This window comes from Pipra filicauda, unplaced genomic scaffold (assembly GCF_003945595.2).
Source record: "Pipra filicauda isolate LSUMZ 115617 unplaced genomic scaffold, ASM394559v2 scaffold667_size348046_pilon, whole genome shotgun sequence".
NCBI lineage: Eukaryota > Metazoa > Chordata > Aves > Passeriformes > Pipridae > Pipra > Pipra filicauda.
In genome coordinates, this window is record NW_024104828.1 from 78,593 (window position 1) to 100,177 (window position 21,585).

Consider the following 21,585-nt stretch of genomic DNA (forward strand, 5'->3'; position numbering starts at 1 on the left):
ATCCCCTGTGGATCCCCAGGTTCGGGCAGGTAAAAGCTGCTTTTCATCCCAACTCTTTGAGATCCAGGGAAGGAATTCCAGCAGCTCCTGCCTTTCCCTTCCCCAAGGGGAACCTTCCCCCCTGAGGTTTCCTGACACACATCGCGTAGGAGCTGCCCCAGAGGGGATTTTCCCCCCCTTCTCCCCTTAAAATTCTGTTTTCTGTGGCATCAGGCTGATCTGGAGCAACCCCAAATCTGGTGGGGTTGTCAGATGGAAACGTGGAGCGGATGCCAAGTGTTTCCAGAACAAATAATGGGATTTTTATTTCCAGTTTAGCAGTCCTGTTCTCATTTTAAACGGGGGGTGTGGGAGGGTCCCTTCCCACCGGGCACTGGTGGGAGCAGGAGGAGCAGCAGAAAGGGAAGAAAACCATCACTTAGCAAAAAAAAAAAAACAAACCCAACCCAATATCAAGAAGAAAATAGTGTTATTGATATTATTGATACGTTTTTGAGTTCAATGCTGTTGAAACTGTCTGGTGTCTCAAAGGGTGACTGTCCAAACATCCCTGCTGAGTGAACCCCACCCTCCCTACATGTGTTTTTATATCTCTCTCTATATATATATAAATTAATTAAAAAATTCCCAAGCTAGACTGTTGCATTTGCCAATACAATGGGGAATAACAGGAATAAACCTTGGGCTTATCAAAAACTGTGATTTTTTTTTAAAATTATTTTTTTTTTTTTTTTTTTTTTTTTTTTTTTTTTTTTTTTGGTTTTGTTGTTTTTTGTTTTTTTTTTGCAGAAGCAAAACCCAGCCCTCGTGCTGGTTGGGTGGGGTTGGGGGGGAGGCCCTTTTTCCCTGTACATAGTTTTCCCCTCCGTGCTCCCTCTTCCCGCTGGCTCCCGCATGTGTGATCCGGGCCCGGCTCCCCCACGGCTTCTGCATGGCAGGGAGCTCTTGCCAGCCCTCCTTCCCCCCTCCCAGTGCCACCCCTGCCCTGCACACACAGCCTCGGGCTGGCCTTTGGTCCCCAGTTTTTATTTTGGGTTCAAAGAGGGGGGGGAAAGGTTTCCAGAAAGAGGCTGCCGAGAAATCGTTCATTCTTTGTGTGGTTTTTTTGATTGAAATTTAGTGGCTTCAATTAACTGATTTTTAAGGAGCCCAGAAAGCTCATGGGTGAACCTTGAGCTCAGAGGAGGTTGGATTTGATGATCCTGCAGGTCTTTTCCAACCTGGATTTGGTGATTCTTTCCCAACCTTGACTCGGTGATTCTTTCCCACCCTTGATTCAATGATTCTTTCCCACCCTTGATTCAATGATTCTTTTCCAACCTTGATTCAATGATTCTTTTCCAACCTTGATTCAGTGATTCTTCTCCAACCTGGATTTGATGATTCTTTTCCAGCCTGAATTTGGTGATTATTTCCCAACCTTGACTAGGTGATTCTTTCCCAACCTTGATTTGGTGATTCTTTTCCAACCTGAATTTGGTGATTCTTTCCCAACCTTGATTCAGTGATTCTTTCCCAACCTGGATTTGGTGATTCTTTTCCAACTCAGTACCTTTTTTCCCAACCCTGATTCGGTGACTCCAAGACCAAGAGCTGCCCCAATTTCCCTAAAGCAGCACCCGATAACACCCAAAATCCCTGACATTTCCCTCAAAAAACTCGGATTTCCGTAGAACCAACAATTCAGGCTTGAGCTCTGCCCCTTAAGGAAAGACCCTGGACACGAAGGAAGCGGAAAGGCCCCTCCTCACCCCCTAGGCCCCGACCCACTCTGTGCTTTTTTTTGGGGAGAAAAAGCCTAAAAACCAGCGCGTTTATTCCTCGGAGCAGCGGCCCCCCCCCGTCACTGTGATGGCAATGTGAGAGCGCAGGTAGCCTTTGTTACGTGTGTCTGTTCTTTTTAAAAAAAGCAACAAAAAAACACCCCAAAAAAACCCCCACAACCCCTTCCCTTTAGAATGGACTTTGTAGTGTTCCTGTTCTTTGTATTTTGAGTTGCATCTTATTTATAAATAACGGCGCAGTGTAGGCATGGATTTGCATGTCGGGTTTTTTCTACGCGGGGGCAACCACGACGTTCTGACTGTGTATTATACTAGAAACCATTTTTACCTTTTTAAACAGAAGGAGAAAAGACAACAAAAAAAAAAAACAACCAAACAAAACACCCAAACCCAAGAAAAAAACCAAACAACAAAAAAAATACCCAACCCAACGAAGCTTTGTGTGGAATTTCTATACTGCAAAGCCCAACACTACATGGACGTCCTTCCTCTCTCTCTCTCTCTCTCTCTCTCTCACTCTCACTCTCTCTCTCTCCTCGTTTGTGTTATTTATTTCCCCAGGCGGGTTCGGGGCGGGCGGGGGGGCGTGGTGTGCGTTGCCTTATGTGGGCTTGACCAATTTTATCAAAATAAAGGCCTGAAGGGGTTCAAAATCCGTCGGCTGTTTCCTTCGGCGGGCGGCGGAGGGCACTCGGATAAACCCGGTGGGAAGGGGAGAGAATTCCGTGGTGGGGACTGCGACGGGGAGTGTGGGGTCTGCTGGAGTGTGTGGGAGCCCGAGTCCCAGAATCCCAGAATATCCACAGGGATCATCAGTGGCCCTGCATGGGACACCCCAGCAATGCCATGGCCATGGAATAGCTGGGTTGGGATAGTGGGGAGGGACCTCTGGAGCTCACTTGGTCCAACCCCCTGCCCAGGCAGGGTCACCTGGAGCAGAGGCACATCCAGGTGGGTTTGGAATGTCTCCAGGAAGGGAGACTCCACACCTTCCCTGGGCAGCTGTCCCAGTGCTCTCCACCCTCCATGGGAAGAGGTCGAGGTGGAACTTCCACCCTGTTCCTCAGAGCATTGTCCAAACCCTCCTGGAGCTCTGGCAGCCTTGGGGCCGTGCCCACTGCCCTGGGGAGCCTGGGCAGTGCCCAAACACTCTCTGGGGGAAGAACCTTTCCCTGAGGTCCATCCTAACCCTGCCCTGGAATTCTGGCCAAGTGCAGCCTTTGCCCTCGACTCTCCAGGAGGAGGAGATGTCTGTTCCCGCTGTTTGGTGACAGGCAGCAGCAGCAGCTCATCCAGTGTGTGGTGCTCATCCCACAGCCTCGTTCCAGAGGGGGAATTCTGTTCAGTCCTGCCCAAACCAGGAGCGACTCTCCCGAAAGCATGAGCAGGTTTCAGGGTAATTACTGTGGTGAGCACCTTGAACCTGCAGCATCTTGCAGAATTCAGCTTTTATTGGCTCTCCAGGCAGGCTGAGGTGCTGCTGGGGGGGTGTTGGTTACCTGGCAGGGACAGGGATTTAAGGGATTTAAGGCTCCCCGGATTTCCAGCTCTGGAAACCCTTTGGCTGCTCCTCCCAGCTCCCACGACGCGGATGGGAGCAGTTTTTCCAGCTCCTCGGCTGCCTGTGGGAGTCCTGGCAGGTTCTACGAGGCAAACCAAGCCTAAACCTTTCATTTCTTGTTCTGAGGAGACCCAGGGAGGGCAGGCCAAGGAGAGGGAGGTTCTTCAGGAAAAGGTGCCCCTGTGCCTTGGCCCAGAAAATTCCCAGTCCGGGCTCTCCCAGTCCCACTGATTCCAGCCCTTGGGGGTCTCTCTTACACATCTGTGACGTAAAACCTCCAGAGGAGGCACAAGAACACACACCTGACCAAGGAGGAATCTAGTTATTTATTATCCAACATCCCAGAACAAAGATACTCTCCTTAAAGTGCTTTTTTTTGTTGTTTTTTAATTATTTTTAACGAGCAACTTTGTACTGAGGCTGCTCCCCGTGTCCTCCTCACGCTGGCACTGGCTTTGCTTTGCAGCAGGTCTTGAAAAGGAGAACAAACATTCATTCACACTTGGAGTGGGGAAAAACATTCCTGGGGATCATCCACGCTAAACTCACTCCAACAATCCCGGCTGCTGCAGGGGGGGCTTCCAGCAGATCTTTTCCCAGTGGGATCTGCAGCAGCTCAGGCTTCTGGGCCACACTCACTGTCTCTGCCCTTCCCAGAGGGTTCTTGTAGCATGAAAAGGGAGTTGCTGTCGAGGGAGAGGTGCTGGAGGTGCTGTGAGGGCGCAGCAGGACGTGCCGACGGTTCTTCCTACGGAATTCCAGAGCGGGAGCGGGGTCCGGGGAAGCAGGAGGGGCTGGCTCCATCGAGGGGCTGTTAGTCCTGCTGGACTCGGAAGGTCTCGTAGTCCTCGGGGATGGTGTCTGGGGAGAGGAAAGCAGGCAGGGATGAGGGGCAGGAAGAGCAGTGGAAAGCAGGAGCAGCTGCTGGGGGATGTCCCAGCCCGGGGGTGGCCCCGGGATGGAGGAATAACTGGAAAGCAAACCAGCCCAAGTGTCCCTACTCGGCTTTGGGAACCCACCGTTGCAGCGGTAGCGCAGGTTGGACCAGATGATGTTCTCCTGGGAGAAGCAGAAGACCCCGAGGCGTCCCCCTCGCATGGTGGTGTCCAGGACGACTCCGGTGTCTGCCACGACCTCGGGGCCCTCGTAGAAACGAGCCCTGGGGGACAACAGGGCTGTGAACACGAGACCTGCCCCACCCCTGAGAGCATCCAAAGCCAGGATGGAGCACCCTGGGGTAGTGGGAGGTGTCCCTGCCCATGTCCCTGGATGAGCTTTAAGGTCCCTTCCGACCCCACCCGTCCTGGGATTCCACGAGGCTGATTTTCCCTGTGGAATTTGCTCTCAGGAGGACGCTGTCTCTCCTCTCCCCTTTTGTGTCCAACCCCCCCTGAGCTGAGCAGGGGGAGTTCCCTGCAGCCCCTCACCTGATGTACCCGACCTGCGGCCGGTGCTGCAGGAACCAGCGATAGGAAGTCTTGTCCTTCCAGCCGGAATTCCGAGGGTCCTTCCAGAGCAGCTTCACCTGGTCAGTGGTGTCTCCCGTGTGCCAGAGGGAATTCCGGAGATACTCACCTGGGCCTGTTTTGGACTTCACTGCCTGGGGTGGGGAAGAGGCTGCTCAGCGTGTGGGTGAAGGTGTGGAGCTGCCACAGCCGCTTCTCCCGAAAAGGGCACAAAAATCCCCCCGTGGAATTTTTTTTCCTTGGTTTCTTTACCTTCAGCTGAATCCCAGGTTCTGCTACTGCTCGGAAGGGGTTTGCCTGCCAGTAGGTCTGTTCCATCTGCTTCCACATGACCACATAGAAGCTGGAGCTGTCCTGGTACCCAAATATGAACCCGGCGTAGTCGTCGTCCGTGGCCGTGTTGACGTGGAACGTGCCCTCAAAGTCCACCCCGTTGAATGCTGTGTAACCTGGTGGGAAAACAATCCCTCTGTATGCCAAGGCTGATCCTTTTTTTTTTTTTTAATGGATTCAGGACAGGGGATGGATTTTGCCTGGTGAAATCTGAGGATTTCTTTACTACACAGAGTATTTTGTAGGAGGTGGAGGGAGTCGTTAAGTCACGGCTGAAATACTCGTCAGGGCTGCACTGAGGGGTGATTTTCCAACAGGACGAAGGGAATTCCTCACCTACAGCCAGGCCAGGATCGCTGTTCATGGTCTGGACAATCTCCATGCCCTGAGGAAGAGGAAGGTTGACTCATCAGTGCTTTCCCAACATACCAACCTCCCTCTTGCTCAGTGACCAGCACTCCAGGATCCGGGAACCGTCGAACGGCGCCACGAAACCTGCAGAGCCTTCCAAGGAAAACTGAATCCCACCCGTGCTGGGACACTCTCCTACCTGGTTGAGGACGATCCAGTTGGGGTCAATCTGTGCATCCCCCTCGGGGTCCAAGACCACGGTCTGGAAGGCCCTGAAGTCCGTCAGGGTCACCTCGGCGTTCTCGGGGCACACGTCGATCCTGTCGATCACCATGTCCCTGTCGAAGTCGTCCTCGCACACGTTCCCCACGCCGTCCCCTGCGGGCCGAGAGGAGCAGCGACGAGCTCTCCACGGGTTCTCCTGCCCCTCACACCCGGGTTTGCTCCGTTTGGAGTCCCGGGTGCTGCAGGGGGAGGTTTGGAGCACTGGGACGCTCCGAGGCAGCTGCAGACAAACCAGGAGGCTTCTCCTCCCCTCAACCCACAGACACTCCTGGAGGAGAACCTTTCCCAGGCGTGACCCTGATGGCAGGGCTGTGGGATCTGAACCTGTCCCAGCTCTGAATCCCTGTGGATCTCCAGGAGAACCCATCCCCTTACCATCCGAGTCCTCCTGGCCGGGGTTGGGGACCAGCCTGCAGTTGTCGGGGCCCGGGGGTTTCACGTCTGGGATCCCGTCGTCATCATCATCATCATCACACTCGTCCCCCACCCCGTCACCGTCCGTGTCCACCTGGGAGCTGTTGGGCACTGTGGGGCAGTTATCCCGGGAATCCTGGTGGCCGTCCCCGTCGCTGGCAGGGACACAAGGGCAGGGAGAAAGGTTACCCACTGCCAGGTGCTTTGGAACAAGCAGGGAAAACCTTCCCAGGAGCTGGGATCCTCGGCAGGAGCAGCAGGACTGGGTGGTTTCAGCTTTAAGGAGCCTCGGGGTGTTGGTTACACCCAAAACAGATCAGAAATATTCCCACTGGGCAACCCAGGGAGGGTCCATCCTTCCACTGGCCGCTTTTTTGGGGGGGTCTGAAGAAAGTTCCACCTCTCTTAACCTCTTAATCTTTTTTACTGGATAAGGCCAAGCCAGGCTGTCCCTTTTTCTCCCTTTCCCCCCCCAGGATTCCACACAGACAGGAGGGATTTTTGCAGCGAGGCCTCACCTGTCCTGGTTGGTGTCACAGACATCTCCCACCAGGTCGTGGTCGGTGTCTTTCTGCCAAAATAAAGGAAGAACAATTTAAATTTCCCCACAGATCAAGAGGAGGAACAGGCAAGAGAGAGAACAGAGGGAGAGCTGCCCAGGGGGGGAAGGTTTCTGCAGGATTTACAAGCTGCTGTGGCCGAACACGGACGAACAGGGAAGGAAGGGAGAGCCCAGAGTGCAAAACTTCCTCTCTGAGCTGATGTTTGCTCTCAGGGGAACGTCCTTTTGTGCTGCAGGGTGGCAGCCAAAACGTGCCAGAGGTGCTCTGGGTGAGTCCCCAGGAGGGAACACCCTGGCAGGTGACACAGGCACAGGTTTGAGGGAGGAGAATGAACCTGGAAGGCAAAACCCGGGAAGGTTCCCTACCTGGTCTGGGTTGCTGAGGGTTGGGCAGCTGTCACAGGCATCTCCCACACCGTCCCCATCCCCATCCCTTTGGTCAGGGTTAGGAACTCTCCTGCAGTTGTCCACTGTGTTTCTGATCCCTGGGAAACGGGCAGAGCGGATCCATCAGAAAATCCAGGACAGGTGAACGCGTGTGATAAAGCAACAAATTCAGTGTTTGTGAATGTTCTGCTCTAAGGGACGTCCCTCAGGGTCTCCCTTAGGAGATCAGCAGGTCCTAAACCACCCCCAGACTGTCCCACAGTGGAGGTCTGAGCACCACCCTGGGAGAGACGTTTAAACCCTGCGAGGGCTGAACTGGGAGGACACTGGTGTGGCCGAGAGCTGAGCTGGAATCCCAGCAGGAATTAGTTCTGAGGCCTCTGAAGGCCTGGGAGGATCCGTGTGAAGGGCCCAGCAGAGATGCTGTGAATTGAGATGACAACACACAGGTACCCCTGGAATTCCAGGCAGTGGCAGGACTGGAGGAAAAATTATTTCCAAAGGGGAGAACACTGGACTTTAATATCATTAATTTCAAACAGTGGGCCTGGGGAAAGCCCACCCACCCTGGAGTTCTCGGGGCTTTTCTCATCCCTCTCTGGGGATGATAAAGGATTTATCTGCAGGGACTTCTCCTTCTCTCCCGCCAGGGAGGGTTTCCCTGGAGAAAACACCCAAAAACCCCTCTGGGAAAAGACGCCTCTTCCAGGCAGAAAGTCTTGTCGGGGAAAGCCTCTTCCCAGTCCCTGACAACAAATAAACAAATAAATAAACACCTCCCAGGAGGGTCCCCCGCCCCTCTCACCGTCCCCGTCCATGTCGTCGTCGCACTCGTCGCCCTTCCCGTCTCCGTCGATGTCCTTCTGGTCGTTGTTCTTCACCTGCCGACAGTTGTCACAGGCGTCCCCGAAGTTGTCCTTGTCGGCGTTGCGCTGGTCCGTGTTCCGGGTGTACACACAGTTGTCCTGCAGGGGGACGAGGGGGGACACGGGGGCTGAGGTTTGGGACCAGCCGTCGCTCCCTGTAGCCGCTCCTGCCGCCCTCAGTCCCGGCCACTGCCTGCCCAGGGAATGCCAGGATGGCCCGATGGCAGCGGGAGAATCCCCCCCCCTAATTCCCAGGGGAGCAGGGTTTGGGAAGGCCCTGCAGTGCTCTGGGATGTTCTCTGCTCTCCGCAGGTTTTTAGAGCCTTCAGAAGCACAGGATGGCCTGAGCTGGGAGAGACACACAAGGATCATCCAGTCTAGCTCCTGGTCCTGCACAGGACACCCCAACAATCCCCCCCTGTCCCTCAGAGGATCATCCAAACCCTCCTGGAGCTCTGGCAGCCTTGGGGCTGTGCCCACTGCCCTGGGGAGCCTGGTCAGTGCCCAACCACCCTCTGGGGGAAGAACCTTTCCCTGAGATCCATCCCGACCCTGCCCTGACACAGCTCCAGGCCATTCCCTGGGTCCTGTCCCTGCTCCCTACGCAGCAGAGAACACCCGAATTTAAAAGCAAAAGGTCACGCCGTGACCTGGGCGTTCCCCAAATTCACATTAAAGGTGCTGCTGCTGCTCTGCAGGACCCCTGGGTGCCTTCAGGTGGGGCAGAGCCTGACACCAGAGCCCCAACCTCGGCGTTTGGAATCCCGTCTCCGTCGGCATCGTCGTCGCAGGCGTCTCCGATCCCGTCCCTGTCCGCGTCCTCCTGCCCGGAGTTGGGGACGGTCACGCAGTTGTCCTGGAAGGGAGAGCACAAAACGCCGGGAATGCCACTCACCCCGACTCCCCAGGGCCTCCCCGGCACGTTTTTCCGGGTGGGAATCGCCCAGAATTCCCTGATTTCCTGAGCGATGCGGGCGGGGCCGGTCTCACCTTGCGGCATTTCTTGTCGGAGCAGCGCTGCTTCTCGTCGGGGACCCCGTCGATGTCCGTGTCCTTCCCGCACACGTAGCCGTTCCCTGCCCACCCCACGAGGCACTGGAAGGCAGCACAGACACCCCGTGAGGCCCGGGTGGGGTCCCCTGATGGCCACGTCCCTCCAAAACCGAGGGGGTTTTCCGTGAGAACCGGCACCGAGCACCGCAAATCCGGGCGCGAAACGCCCCGCGGGGCAAACCCCGCCTGGGAGGGGCGTTTCTGGTGTAAAGAGCCTTTCCAACAGCTCAGATCCAAACCCTCTGCTTGTTCCCGAGGCTGTAAAGGCAGAGGCAGCAGCAGGACTCGGCTCCGAGGTTGCTCAGCTCTGTGGGATGTTCCCCGACATTCCCCAGATTTGTGGGGCTTCAGGAAAGCCAAAGCCCCGAACGAGCAGGGCTGGATCTGGAGGTGCCAGGAGCTCTCCAGGGAGCGCTGGGAGAGCCGTGGTTGTGGCTCAGGTGCCAGGGAAGGGCCGGGGTGTTTTGGGAAGGGCCGGGGTGTTTTGGGAAGGAGGGTTCTCCAGGAGAGGGCGGTGGCAGACCCCGGAGAGCGAGGGGAGGGAAAGCGGAGGGGGCAGACCCCGATGGCAGGGAGGGCTGGGAACAAACCCCAGCCTCGGGGAGGTTGGGATCAGATCCCAGGCACGGGGGAGGTTGGGACCAGACCCCAACTGGAGGGAGTGTGAGCAGACCCCAACCACGGGAGGTTGGGACCAGACCCCAGTTACAGGAGGGTTGGACCTGACTCCAACCGCAGGAGGGCCAGACCAGACCCCAATTGGGACCAGACCCCAACCTCAGGAGGGCCAGACCAGACCCCAATTGGGACCAGACCCCAACCTCAGGAGGGCCAGACCAGACCCCAATCCCAGGGGAGTTGGGACCAGACCCCAATCCCAGGGGAATTGGGACCAGACCCCAGTCTCAGGAAGGGATGAACCAGACCCCAATTACAGTGGGGCTGGGCCAGACCCCAGTCGTGGCAGGGTTGGGCCTGACCCCACACTCGGGGAGGGTTGGACCAGACCTCGGCCTTGGGAAGGTTGGTGTCAGATCCCAACCCTGGGGGGTCAGACAGACCCCAAACTTGGGGGTCAGACAGATCCCAAACTTGGGGGTCAGACAGATCCCAACCCTGGGGGGTCAGACAGTCCCCAAACTCAGGGGGTCAGACAGCCCCCAAACTGTCGAGGTCAGCCCTCACCTGGCAGGACAGGGAGCCGTCCCTCTCCACGATGCACTCGGCCTTCTCGTGGCAGGGGCTGATCTCCCCGTTGGGGCAGCGTCGCCCCGTCTGGCTCTGGCTCCGGCAGCCGCTCACCTGGTCCCCCACAAAGCCCGGCTTGCAGGCCCCGCACTTGTAGGATCCCTGCGGGAAAAGCAAAGGAGGAATTGACTCCCACAGCCCTCCCTCGGCCCCGGCACCGTCCCGGGGAACTGAGGCCCCAAGGCCTGGGAAGGGAGATCCACGAGGGAGATCCGGTGATGTCCTGGAATTGTGGAATCCCAGACGGGTTTGGGTGGGAAGGGACCTTTAAAGCTCATCTCCCACTAGCCCAGGTTGCTCCAACCTGGCCTTGGGCACTTCCAGGGATGGGGCAGCCACAGCTTCTCTGGGAAATCCATCCCAGCCCCTCCCCACCCTCACAGGGGGGAATTCCCTCCCAATATCCCATCTCTCCCTGCCCTCTGGCAGTTTGAAGCCATTCCCTATGTCCTGTCCCTCCATCCCTTGTCCCAAGTCCCTCTCCAGCTCTCCTGGAGCCCCTTTAGGCCTTGGAAGGGGCTCTCAGGTTCTCTCTGGAGCCTTCCTTTGCCCAGACTGGAGAATCCCAGCTCTCCCAGCCTGGCTCTGGAGCAGAGGGGCTCCAGCCCTGGGAGCAGCTCCGTGTCCCTGAGCACTCACCCGGGTGTTGATGCAGATGGAATTTGGGACACAGTTGGTGGCAGCCCCGGTCTCACACTCGTTGATGTCGGTGCAAACCTGCCCGGGAAGAACCAAACACCCGTTAAATTCCCTCCTGAGCAGCCCCCACGGCACATCCCAGGATTTGGGCACGACCAGGAGCAGAAGCAAAGCCCCGGCACACCTTACTAGCCCAGGGCTAGCAAGTTTTCCTCCTGAGCAGCTCGAGGCAGATCCCAGCAGCGCTCCTGACCCCGGGCAAGCTCCTTCCCCCCTCTCCAGAGGGGGAAAATCACTTTGCTGCCAGAATATCCTCCCTGTGGAGGGACAGCAGGGGATCCACGGAGCAGGAATGGCTCCCAACCCACGAGCACCCCCGAGGGGGACAGTGTGCTCCTGTGCTCCACCCCAAGCCCAGGCTGCCGGGTTTTTGACTCTGATCCATCAGGAGCTGTCAGGGAAGCTGGGAGGGGGGGGTGGCAGCAGCTGCATGAGCTCTTCTGTGTCCCAGCAGGAAGGGACACACGAGGAAAGCCTGGCTGTCACAGCCACAGAATGTTCTGTCCAGCCTCAGGGAAGGCCTTGGAGGGCGGGTGGCTTTGGGGCTGAGGTGTCAGGACATCCTGGGCACGTCTCTCCTCTCCCTGCATCCGTCTTCCCACCAACGTGTGGGATCCCGGAATCACGCACCGGGTTGGGCTGGAAGGCACCTTAAAGCCCTTAAAGACCCCTTGCCCTAGCCCAGGCTGCTCAGAGCTCCATCCAACCTGGCCTTCCAGGGATGGGGCAGCCACAGCTCCTCTGGGAAATCCACCCCAGGCCCCCTCCCCACCCTCCCGGGGACGAATCCGTTCGCACGGAGCATCATCCTGCGTTTCCCTCCCGTTCCTCACGGATGGCAGCGCCAGAGGGGAGAGAGTGCCCGACTTCCCGGGGGCACAGGAGGGTTCCTGGGCCTTACCTGTTTGTTGGCCCTGGCATAGGCCAGTCCCACCCCCTGGAGCAGCTGCCCGGTGAAGCCGGGCGGGCAGGGGTCGCAGCGGAAGCCGGGGTTGGTGTTAATGCACTGGACTTTCGGGAAGCAGGGGTTTGCGTTGCACTGAAACAAGAGAGAGGGTGGCCAGGGCTGGGAGGGGGCTCCACAAGCTGGGGCAGGTCCAGCTCCTGGGGGGTTTTTTAAGCTCTAAAGAGCGAGGCGGGAACGCGCGGGAGCTCCGCTGGAGAACGGCGGCTTTTCCCCACCTCGGTCCTTCCCCCCCCAAAATTCGTGCAGGCAAAGTCAAACAAAGCAGCTGGCGGGACTGATCCTCCTCAGGTGGCATCAGTCACCCAGGCAGGGGCTGTCCTGGCTTCACACTTCCCTTCCTGGAATCCTCTGAGCCCAGAGAACTGGACAATTCCATACGCTGTGGAATTCCAGCTCCCGGAGGAACCTCAAGACTTTTCCTCATAAACCACGAGACAAACCTGTAACACTCCAAGGCAGTTGTTTGTTTACCACTCTGGGAAGGAACTGTCTTTCCAAAACTGCTGTGAATGCTTCATTTTCTCCCACACTTCATTGTTTTCCCTGAATTCTTCCTCTCTGCACTGGCAGATGGGTCCCGTGAATACAGCGGTTCCCATATTTTGGACTACCAGATTATCATCAATCCCAGAAATCTCTCATCGGCCCTTCAGCGGGTTTTTAAATGGAAATGCAACAGAGATGAGATGGCTCTGCCTGGTGGAATAATCAAGGAGCTTAGGAATATGGTTTGGGAACCACGAGAGTCCTATGGACACATGGAATTAATGAGCAGAGCTTCGCCTACACACAGAGCCTAAACTTGATGGAATGCCACAATTCCTAAAAAAAAACCCAAAACCCCACACAGTGTCTGCCCAGCAAGGTTTGATTTAAGGGCAGAAATAAAGCAATCCGAGCAGTGTGGTGAGATTTGCTGTTTCCAGGACTGCTTGGGAAGGATTTGATTCCATTCCACACATAATAAATCTTATCTCCAACAACTCATCAGCTCGGAGGACTGTGAGGCCAGAGGAGGCTGCTCTGGCCTTCCCAAACTCACCTTCCTGTGTGGCACAAACCAAAGGATTTATCTTGGTGGAGAAAGAAATTCCAAGCTGGCCTGGATATAACCCCCCTCCCCATGGACAGAGCTCGGGGAGGGGGAGACCCAGAGCCCTGAATTTCCGCTGGAATTCCAGCTCCCGGAGGAGCTGAGAGGCTTCTCCTTCAAACCACGAGGCAAACCTGTGCCACCCCGAGAAAAGCGAGGCAGTTCTGTGACTCCCAGCCCGTTTTTTACCTCGTTGATGTCGGTGCAGTGGGTCCCGTTCCCGGAATACCCGGGGGGACAGGGCCCGCAGCGGAAGCCGGAGCCGGTCTCGGTGCAGGGCACTCCCGGGAAACAGGGATTTGGGAGGCACCTGTTGAACTGTGTGACGGTGATGACGGGGCCTGTCACCTCCGGGCGCATCCCTGGGGGACGAGAGGGATGTTAAGGACGGAGCCAGAGGCCTCAGGAGTGTCCCAGCGCTCCACACACACGGAATATCCCTGCCCGCCCTTCCCGAGGGATGAGCAGCTGCAGCTCCTGCTCTGGGAACGGATAAAAATCACGGAATCGTGGCTTAGGTTGGAAGGGACCTTAAAGGTTTCTGACTCAGGGCAGACAAAAAGCAAATAAGAAGCCACAGGAGTCGCAGAATCACGGAATGGGTTGGGCTGGAAGGACAGCAAAGCTCATCCCATCCCACTCCCTGCCGTGGGCAGGGACACCTTCCAGGCTGCTCCCACCTAGACCAGGTTGCTCCAAGTCCCTTCCAGCCTGGCCTTGGACACTTCCAAAGCCTGAGCTCCCAGCCCAGAGCCGAGGCCACGGGGCCAAGGACACTTTTTTGCTCCTGTTTTCTCCAGCTTGAAAGCTCAGCATAAAAAAAAAAACCCACCCCTGAAACAAAACAACAAACAACACTCTGCCAGCAGCAAAATCTTCACTAAAAAATAGAAAAGATCTCCCCTGCTCACGCTTGTCTTCGTGAAAAATAAGAGAGAAGCCCCCAAGTGATGCTGTTCAGGGCTCAAACCCTGCAGGAGGGAGCACAGGAGGACACCCAGAAAGCAGAACAGCAAGCGAGGGAGGCAGAAATCGAGTAACAGAGAGAAAGTTCAGGACAGTTTTATGAGCAAATTATTAAAGCAATTGCAGGGGATGAATGTGTTTCTGTCCTGCGGGTCCCAGAAGCTTTGGTTAATCTCTTTTCCAGCAGAAGCACAATCCCTCCAAGTGCAGGAAAGGCTCTTGCTCCACCCTCCGAGCCTGCTGGCAAATAACAGAGCGGCTCCAGGAGCTTCCTGCGAGCCAGAGACATCGGGGTGAGCTCCAGCCCAGGGAAAACACGGTCACTGGGGAGCAGGGGGCACGATTTATAGGGGGAAATTTATGATCCTGTTTCCCGAATTCCCTGTAAACCACCTCCCTGCCTGGAGGGTGGCAGCACTGGGACGGGAGGAATAGCAGGGCAGGGCCTCTTGGGGGGGATGTTCTCTTCCACTTGGAGCTCAGGATCCATCCCAGGGGATGCCCAGGGCATTCCCAGGAGCACAAACCCACCCCCAGAGCTCCTGGCAGGGGCAAAGAGGGAAAGGCTGGAGGGGGTTTGAAGCTTTTTGAAGCTTCTCCTGCAAAGGGGTCCCGGGAAGTGCAGGGAGCAGCAGTCCCTGCCTGCAGGGAATGCCAAAAACATCCCAAATATCGAGTTCTCGGGATAACTGTGACTCTGGGAGCTGGGAGGTGGTCCCAGCTGGCATTTTGCTGCCTGTTTGGACACAAAGGGCACGGAGGGTTTGGAGGAGCACAGGGCTCAGCTCAGGAACTCACCGCAGGCGTCGCACTCCATGACCGTGTTCTTCAGGAATGTTATCTCCTTGATCTAGGAGGGAACAAGAGCCACCACTCAGCCAAAGGTGCCAGGCACACCAAGAGCCCCAGTGCCAGCAGACAGGGGGGTCTGAGCCTGCCCAGGAGTCCCAAAGGCAGTAACTCCCACCCCAAAGGCTGCTGGTGCTCCCTCTGGGAGCTGGGCTGGGCTGTGGCCCCGTTAAATCCCTCCCTGAGCAGTGTTTCCACCCTGGATAACAAAACTGTCCTGCCACAGGGGCAGGAGACACTTGGCTGGAGCAAACAGGGACAAGTGTCGTGGAGAAAGGGAAATAAATCCGTGTTTTCTGCTCTGGAGGATGCTGAGCCAGCAATTCCAGAGGGTGAAGGCAGGAGGAGGTTCCGTGAGTGACCCCTGGCACTGCCTGGGCCGTTCTTTGGCCCTCGTGCCATGAGGATGTTTGGAATCTCCTCCTGGAATTCCCTCCAGATCTCCTCTGGGCTCCTGTTGAACATGTGGAGCTGTGCCAGGGGTTTTGGGATGGATCTCAGGGAAAGGTTCTTCCCCCAGAGGGTGGTTGGGCACTGCCCAGGCTCCCCAGGGCAGTGGGCACGGCCCCAAGGCTGCCAGAGCTCCAGGAGGGTTTGGACAAGGTGGGATCATTGGGGTGTCCTGATGATCCCTGGGGGTCCCTTCCCGCTCAGGATATTCCAGGATTCTACAGAAATCCTGCTGCATTGTTGCTGGGGATGTTTCTGTGTTCTCAGGGGACAAATGAAGCCCCAACTCCTTGAATAAAGAGGGGCAGGGGGTGGAGAAGAACAAAGGAAAACCCTGGGGAACATGTCCAGAGCTCTTGGATAACACTCTGAGGGACAGGGGGGGATTGTTGGGGTGTCTGGGCAGGGCCAGGAGTTGGACTGATGATCCTTGGGGGTCCCTCCCAGCTCAGGATATTCCAGGATTCCATGATCCTGCCGCACAGGGACAGGCTCAGTCAGACTCCAGCTGACATTCCCTGGCTCTCCAGCACCTCAGACAGCAATCCCAGCAGGATCCTTCCCAGGAAAACCCTGCCTGCCTGCCCACAGCTGGTGCCCAGGACACCTCCTCACCCTGGGAATGGGGTGGTGTCACAAAAGCTTCTCTCTGCAGCTCCCAGGTTTAGGAGGAGTTTTCCTTTCCAGCCTCCCAGCGTGTCCTGAGGTGATGGAATAAAGGATGCAGGGATGGATCCCCCCAGCTCTCCCCTTGGAGCAGGGAATTCAGGGCACTGCTGAGGGACACCAGGGGTTCCTCTGGGCCAAGGATCCTCCAGCATTTGGCTCAGAGGATTTTAGGATCTAATCCTGAGATTCCCTCCAGATTCCCTCTGATCCAGAGGAATCGATCTGATCCTGGAGAGTCAACCTGACCTTTCATCTCACGCTGTTGGGCCAAGGAAGAGCAAAGTTTTAGCAAATCTTTGCCCAGATTAAGGAATTCTGACCCGCCACCTTGGTTTTTTTTCCAGCTGGAAATGCGAGTTTGCCTCCTGAGGGTGAGCTTTGTGAGGGTGTTGTTGAGAGAAAGGCCATGAATTAAAATAAAATAAAATAAGATAAAGTAAAATAAAATAAAATAAAATAAAATAAAACAAAATAAAATAAAATAAAGTAAAATAAAATAAAATAAAATAAAATAAAATAAAATAAAATAAAATAAAATGAAGTAAAATGAAATGAAATAAAATAAAATAAAATAAAAAATGAAATGAAATGAAATGAAATAAAGTAAAATAAAATAAAATAATAAAATGAAATGAAATGAAATAAAAAATAAAATAAAATAAAAATAAAATAAAATAAAATAAAATAAAATAAAATGGTGGAAGAGGGAAAGAACAAACAGAAGAGCTGCTCAGGGAGAAGCAGCTGGAAGGGAACATTGGAAATCATTGCTGGAGGTGCCAGGAGCTGTGTCTGACCTGATTCCCAGTAAACAGTGGGTATTTATGCAGCAGCCTGGAATGTGAGAGGAGCTCAGGGCAGCAGATGTTTTTGTGGATTAGAGGCTGCCCAGTTTGTGCTGCCATTCCAGTTCCCTGGCACGGGAATCCCTCAGCTCCCACTGGGAAGAACCCAGGCAGAATGGAACCTTTTTTCTACACTGGGAAGAGCTGAGCAGGCAAACCACCATCTCCTCGTTGGGGTGGGAAGAGATCCAAGCACCCAAAAAGCTCCAGCCTCCCGGGAGCCAACAAGGAGTAAAACAACAGGAGGGAAGAGGGAACACGGAGCTCGTTTAGACCCCACAGGACATCCCTGAACAGGACCCCGAGGGGTGGCTCAAAGGGCTCCTCCACCTTCCAAGTTTGGACTCTCCACTGATTCCCTGAGCCCACAAAACCGAGGGAAAAGTGACCTGTTTTTCCGGCTGGATCCGTGCCCGCCGTGCGTGTCCCTGGTGGGAGGTTCCCTGCCCGTGTTTGCTGGGTCCCAGAGGACACAGCCCTTGGAAATCACAGGAACCCCCAGCTTTTCCCAACCTAAGTTTTCCAACCTAAGTTTTCCAACCCAGGTTTTCCCACCTAAGTTTTCCCACCGAAGTTTTCCCACCTTAAGTTTTTTTCCAGCTTAAGTTCTCCGAGTTAAGTTGGTTTTTTTTTCCCCAACTCGAAGTTTTTCCAAGCTTTGCCTCAGCAGTTCCAGACCTGCTGGGCCCCCACCTCAGCACAATAACCTGCTCCTCATTCCGCCCCAGGAGCAGCTCCCCAACTCCAGAGCAGATTCCAAGACCTCTTTCCTGCAGAACTTCAGGGATCAGGTCCCTTTCTCACCCACCTGCTGCTTCAACAGCTCCCGAACCTCCATCAGCACACGGTTGGTTTCTCTCATCTCTTCCAGCATTTCTGGCCCAACTTCACCTCCTAAAAAACCCAGAGCGTCGGGAGAAAGCACACAGAGCTGTACCAACCCCCTGATGTCGACAGCTCAGCATCCAAGGTGCAGATTCCACCCCGGCCTCTGCCGGTTCCTGGAAGGAGCTTTGCTGGAATCGAGAGAGACTGGACCGGACTAAGGGGTGGAATTTGCTTTGATAACGTGACAATCAGCAGTGCTGGGAGGGAAGGGAGGGAGGGAGGGAAGGGCCCTGGGAGCTGTTCCCCTGGCACAGGCCCTGCAGTTCACACTTGGGAAGGAGGTGCTGCCAAAGGAAGCAAATGAAGGACTCGGTGCCGCGGGAGCCGCCGGGAAGGGCCGAGCCCGTCGCTGGGTCTCTCCCAGATGTGCTTCCATTCCCCCTGGAGTGGGAAAGGGGCACATCAGCTGCTGCCTCACCTGCTGCCGAGGCACTGAGGGGTTTCTTGCTGAAGGCGGGTTCTTTCCTTTCAAAGTGCCTCGTGGGATCTTTGGGATACAAAGGGACACATGTGCTCATCATCCACGGAAACATCGGAACACCCCGCCCGGGCCGTGCTGGCCCGGGACACACAACACCTCACAGGGGCACCCGGGGCAGCTGAACGGGAATTTCCCTCCCCTCTGCCGGATTCCAGGCCCGCTGAGTCCTGCTTAAAGCCCGGGCTGGGCTCAGGGATGAGCGGACGGACGGAGCTCATTGTTTCCAGACTGAGGTGGTTTATGAGAAAACTCTCAGTTTGAAAAATAATTAGACACGGAGTTCCATTCAAGTTCATCTCCTGAAATCCCACTGTCCAGTTCCTGGCTGTCCATGGGAAGGCACAACCTCATTCCTCCAGGTTTTTTTCCGGCATTTCTCTAATTTTTGCTCGATCGATCAACCCTCGGACATAAATCACACCTTGCCTACAGAAATAGGAATGTCTCCCACAGACAGGGGGGGGAAATCAGCTGGAATTTGGGGTCTGCAATTCCTGAGCACGGGGAGTTTTCCAGCTCCAAAGCCACTTGGGAGCCCAGGCCACTGATTTAGTAAAACTGCCTCCTTCTCCCGTGACAAACCTGAAAACCTCGCGGGTCTTCCCTGCAGGGAACCAAAAGGACTTGGTGAGTATTTGCAGCCTCTCCAACACTTTTTGGTTTGGGAACCGGCTTTGGAAGCCCCACAAACGTGTCATTCTTAGACAGAAAGGCTGAATTAAAGGCATGTTTCTTAATTTACCGAAAGCAAAGAGTTTGCACAGGATTTGTAACCTCAAACAGAGGTTTTGGCTCAGCTCTGCCTGAAAGGCTTCGGGGCAGCTTCCGTTATTCCTGGGAAGGATTTTCCATCCCTGGTGGCAAGAGGGAATTTGAAATCAAAGTTTGGGGGGGGTGGGGTGGGTTTAAAATGCAAATTCACTGTAATGACTCAACCACTCCAAAGGAAATCTCTGCCCTTTGCAGACTTTTCCATTGCTGTGAGTCCTTCTCGTCCTGCCCCCACACCTGGATCTGTGGCTCTGATGGATCCCACAGATCCTCTCTGAGCTCAGAACTCCCCCCCCCCCCCAAAAAAAACCCGCCTGGAGGACTGGAACTTCTACATTCCTAGAATTCAGGGCTTCCCTGAGCTCCATGTGCACAGGAAAAGAGAATATCCACGGATCCTGTGACGGGACATTCTGTACAATCTGTTTTGTTTTTTTTTTTTTAACTTAAATCACATAAAAAACGCAGATTAATGCGAAGTGTCCCTTGCAGCTCACGACAAAACCCGACGAAATTTCCAGGATAAATATTTCTCTTTAAAATAAATAAATAAATAAAAAAAAATTCAGTGCTCAGGAGGGGAAACTGGGGGGAAAATATGAGCCTGGGAATTTACACAGTTAAGCCTCGAGTTTCCTACGGAACCCCCACATCCCCAAACATTCCCGGAGCATTCCCGTCCTCCTCACTCCCTCCTGCAACACACAGAGGGAGGGTGTTGCTCCCGAGGAGCCTGGAAAGCGCAGAAAATATACAATGAAACACTCACCTATCCTTCTCTGCTGACAGGAGGAGAAAGGACAGGAGAGGCAGAGGAGGAAAACAACGGCCAGGGCTGGAATCATCTTGGGATCTCGGGGCAGGGTGGGCGGAGGAGCTGCTCCTGCAGCGAGTTCTGGACCTGCAGGTTTGCCTCTGCTCCCCATTAGAGCCTGTGGTTTGCTATTTATGAAGCTGCATTCCTTCCTCTGAAGTTCCTACTCGGATGCTGGACGAGGGGTGGACGTCATTCCTGGCTGCTCCTCCACGGAGAGCGTTACAAAAGTAAACAAGATGAGAAACTCATCAGCAGTTTAATTTTTTTATTTATTTTTTTTTTAACAATTTTTTTTTTTTTTTTTAAAAAAAGACCAAAATAGGTCAGAAAATTCCAGAATTAAAAGGGTTCTTTTTTTTTTTTTCTTCCTCCTTCCCAGACGCGGGACAGACGGGATGATTCCCAGCCGGATCCCTCACAGATTTTTCCTCCCCAAACCGCTCACAGGAGACATCTGGGCTCGCCCAGGATTTCAGAAAAGGCTCTTTTGAACTCCCCAAAGGCACTTTCGCTGCTCACAATCAAGGGAGAGTTCTTGAATGATCTTCCAGCTCCAAAGGGGAGCTCCCACATCCTATTTCGGAGGGATCGGGCAGATCCTCCAAGGCTGATTTTTATTCCCTGCCCAAAGGAAGGATGAAGTGCAGAGGTGATGGAAGGGAAGGAAGGGAAGGAAGGGAAGCTTTGCTTCTCTCTGTCTCTGCAGCAGAGTCCCCATCCAGCGTTTTCCACCACCCTCCATCCGGCATTTTCCACCAGGAGACACAGAGGGGGGTGAGAAATCCACCCGGAGCAGCCAAAGAAAAGCTGCCCCAGGAAAATCTCCCTCAGGGAAGGGGCAGGTTAAAGGGTTACCTGCAAGAAAAGGTCGGGCTGGAGAGCAGAGAGATTCCTGGGTTGTGAAACCCATCGTGTGTTGATCCCACAACCCCGCTGGGACAGGACAGGAAAGCCCCAGGAAACAGTAGCTCAGTCTTTGAGGTGTTGGAATATCAGAATTCTTGGATATGGACACAAAGATTTGGGGTTTTTTCCCCTCATTTTTGACCTCAGAGCTCCCCTGTCCGGGAAAACCTGCCCACCCCTGAGGGAACAGGGGGCAGTGAGCACTAAATATCCTCAGGTTTATCCCACAGGGATGGTGCAGCACATGGATCCATCCCGAAAATAAAGCCATTTGCACCCCGGTCCCCTCCTGTCACACCCAGCAAGGGAAATCAGCCCGGAGGGTTTGACACTTGTGGGGAGCTCCAGGGGCTCAGCTGGAGCCCAGGGCAGACATTCCCAGGTTTTAACATCATGCTGGACAAATCAGACCCCTCCAGCTGACTCTTAAAGATAAGAGATGGCTGTTTTTCCCAGTGATGCCCTGGGAAATCTTCTTTATAATTCGCATTTCCCAGTGACAAACGGGGAGTGAAGGACAAATGCCCCGTCACACGTCCCCCAGGGAGCGAGTCCTTCACCCTGGGCTGGGATAAATCACGTCCATCCAGCTTGGCTTGGAAGCTGCTGCTGTCAAGAGGAGCCAGAGGCATCCAGGCTTTCCAGACTCTCGTCCCTGGAGCCTCCAAGGAAGCCCATCAGTCCCTGTCCTGGCAGTGGAGAGCTGTGAGGGAAAGCACATCACTTCACCAGCCTGATAAGGTCGTTAATAAAGGAAAAAAAAAACAAAAAATAAAAAAAAAATCTGGTTTTTGGGGTTTTTTTTGGCTTTTCAACTGGGGAGAAACCGTAAAACTCTGGCAAGAAAGAGCTGTGGCTCCCAGGGAATGGAGGC

At 54.7% G+C, this 21,585-nt stretch overlaps 1 protein-coding gene across 2 annotated transcripts; it reads right to left on the reverse strand.

The window, feature by feature from the left end:
• Nucleotides 1–3,691: 3,691 nt before the first annotated feature.
• Nucleotides 3,692–19,930, reverse strand: LOC113989073 (cartilage oligomeric matrix protein). 2 transcript variants are annotated; one of them, XM_027723311.2, is made up of 20 exons: nucleotides 19,758–19,930; nucleotides 18,155–18,223; nucleotides 17,657–17,742; nucleotides 14,834–14,885; nucleotides 13,259–13,431; nucleotides 11,911–12,048; nucleotides 10,950–11,027; nucleotides 10,248–10,412; nucleotides 9,000–9,104; nucleotides 8,758–8,865; nucleotides 7,949–8,108; nucleotides 7,123–7,241; nucleotides 6,713–6,765; nucleotides 6,156–6,349; nucleotides 5,695–5,873; nucleotides 5,481–5,529; nucleotides 5,064–5,260; nucleotides 4,773–4,945; nucleotides 4,365–4,504; nucleotides 3,692–4,206 (listed from the first exon to the last, which is right to left on the reverse strand). In XM_027723311.2, exons 1-20 carry the CDS (start codon nucleotides 19,912–19,914, stop codon nucleotides 4,160–4,162), a joined length of 2,442 nt encoding a protein of 813 aa, XP_027579112.1. In that variant the 5' UTR covers nucleotides 19,915–19,930; the 3' UTR covers nucleotides 3,692–4,159. The 2 variants fall into 2 exon arrangements, with proteins under 2 accessions (XP_027579112.1, XP_027579117.1); XM_027723316.2 differs by lacking the exon at nucleotides 18,155–18,223.
• Between the last annotated feature and the right edge of the window lie 1,655 nt (nucleotides 19,931–21,585).

Excerpts from the sequence above, each read along its gene's own strand:
- LOC113989073 (XM_027723311.2), bottom strand. The coding sequence starts at position 19,914 with ATGGGGAGCAGAGGCAAACCTGCAGGTCCAGAACTCGCTGCAGGAGCA. Across the intron at positions 12,049-13,258 it reads ACTGCACCGACATCAACGAG|TGCAACGCAAACCCCTGCTT; the intron begins GTAAAAAACGGG and ends CTCTTGTTTCAG. Across the intron at positions 8,109-8,757 it reads ACGGGATTCCAAACGCCGAG|GACAACTGTGTGTACACCCG; the intron begins GTTGGGGCTCTG and ends GTCCCCCTGCAG.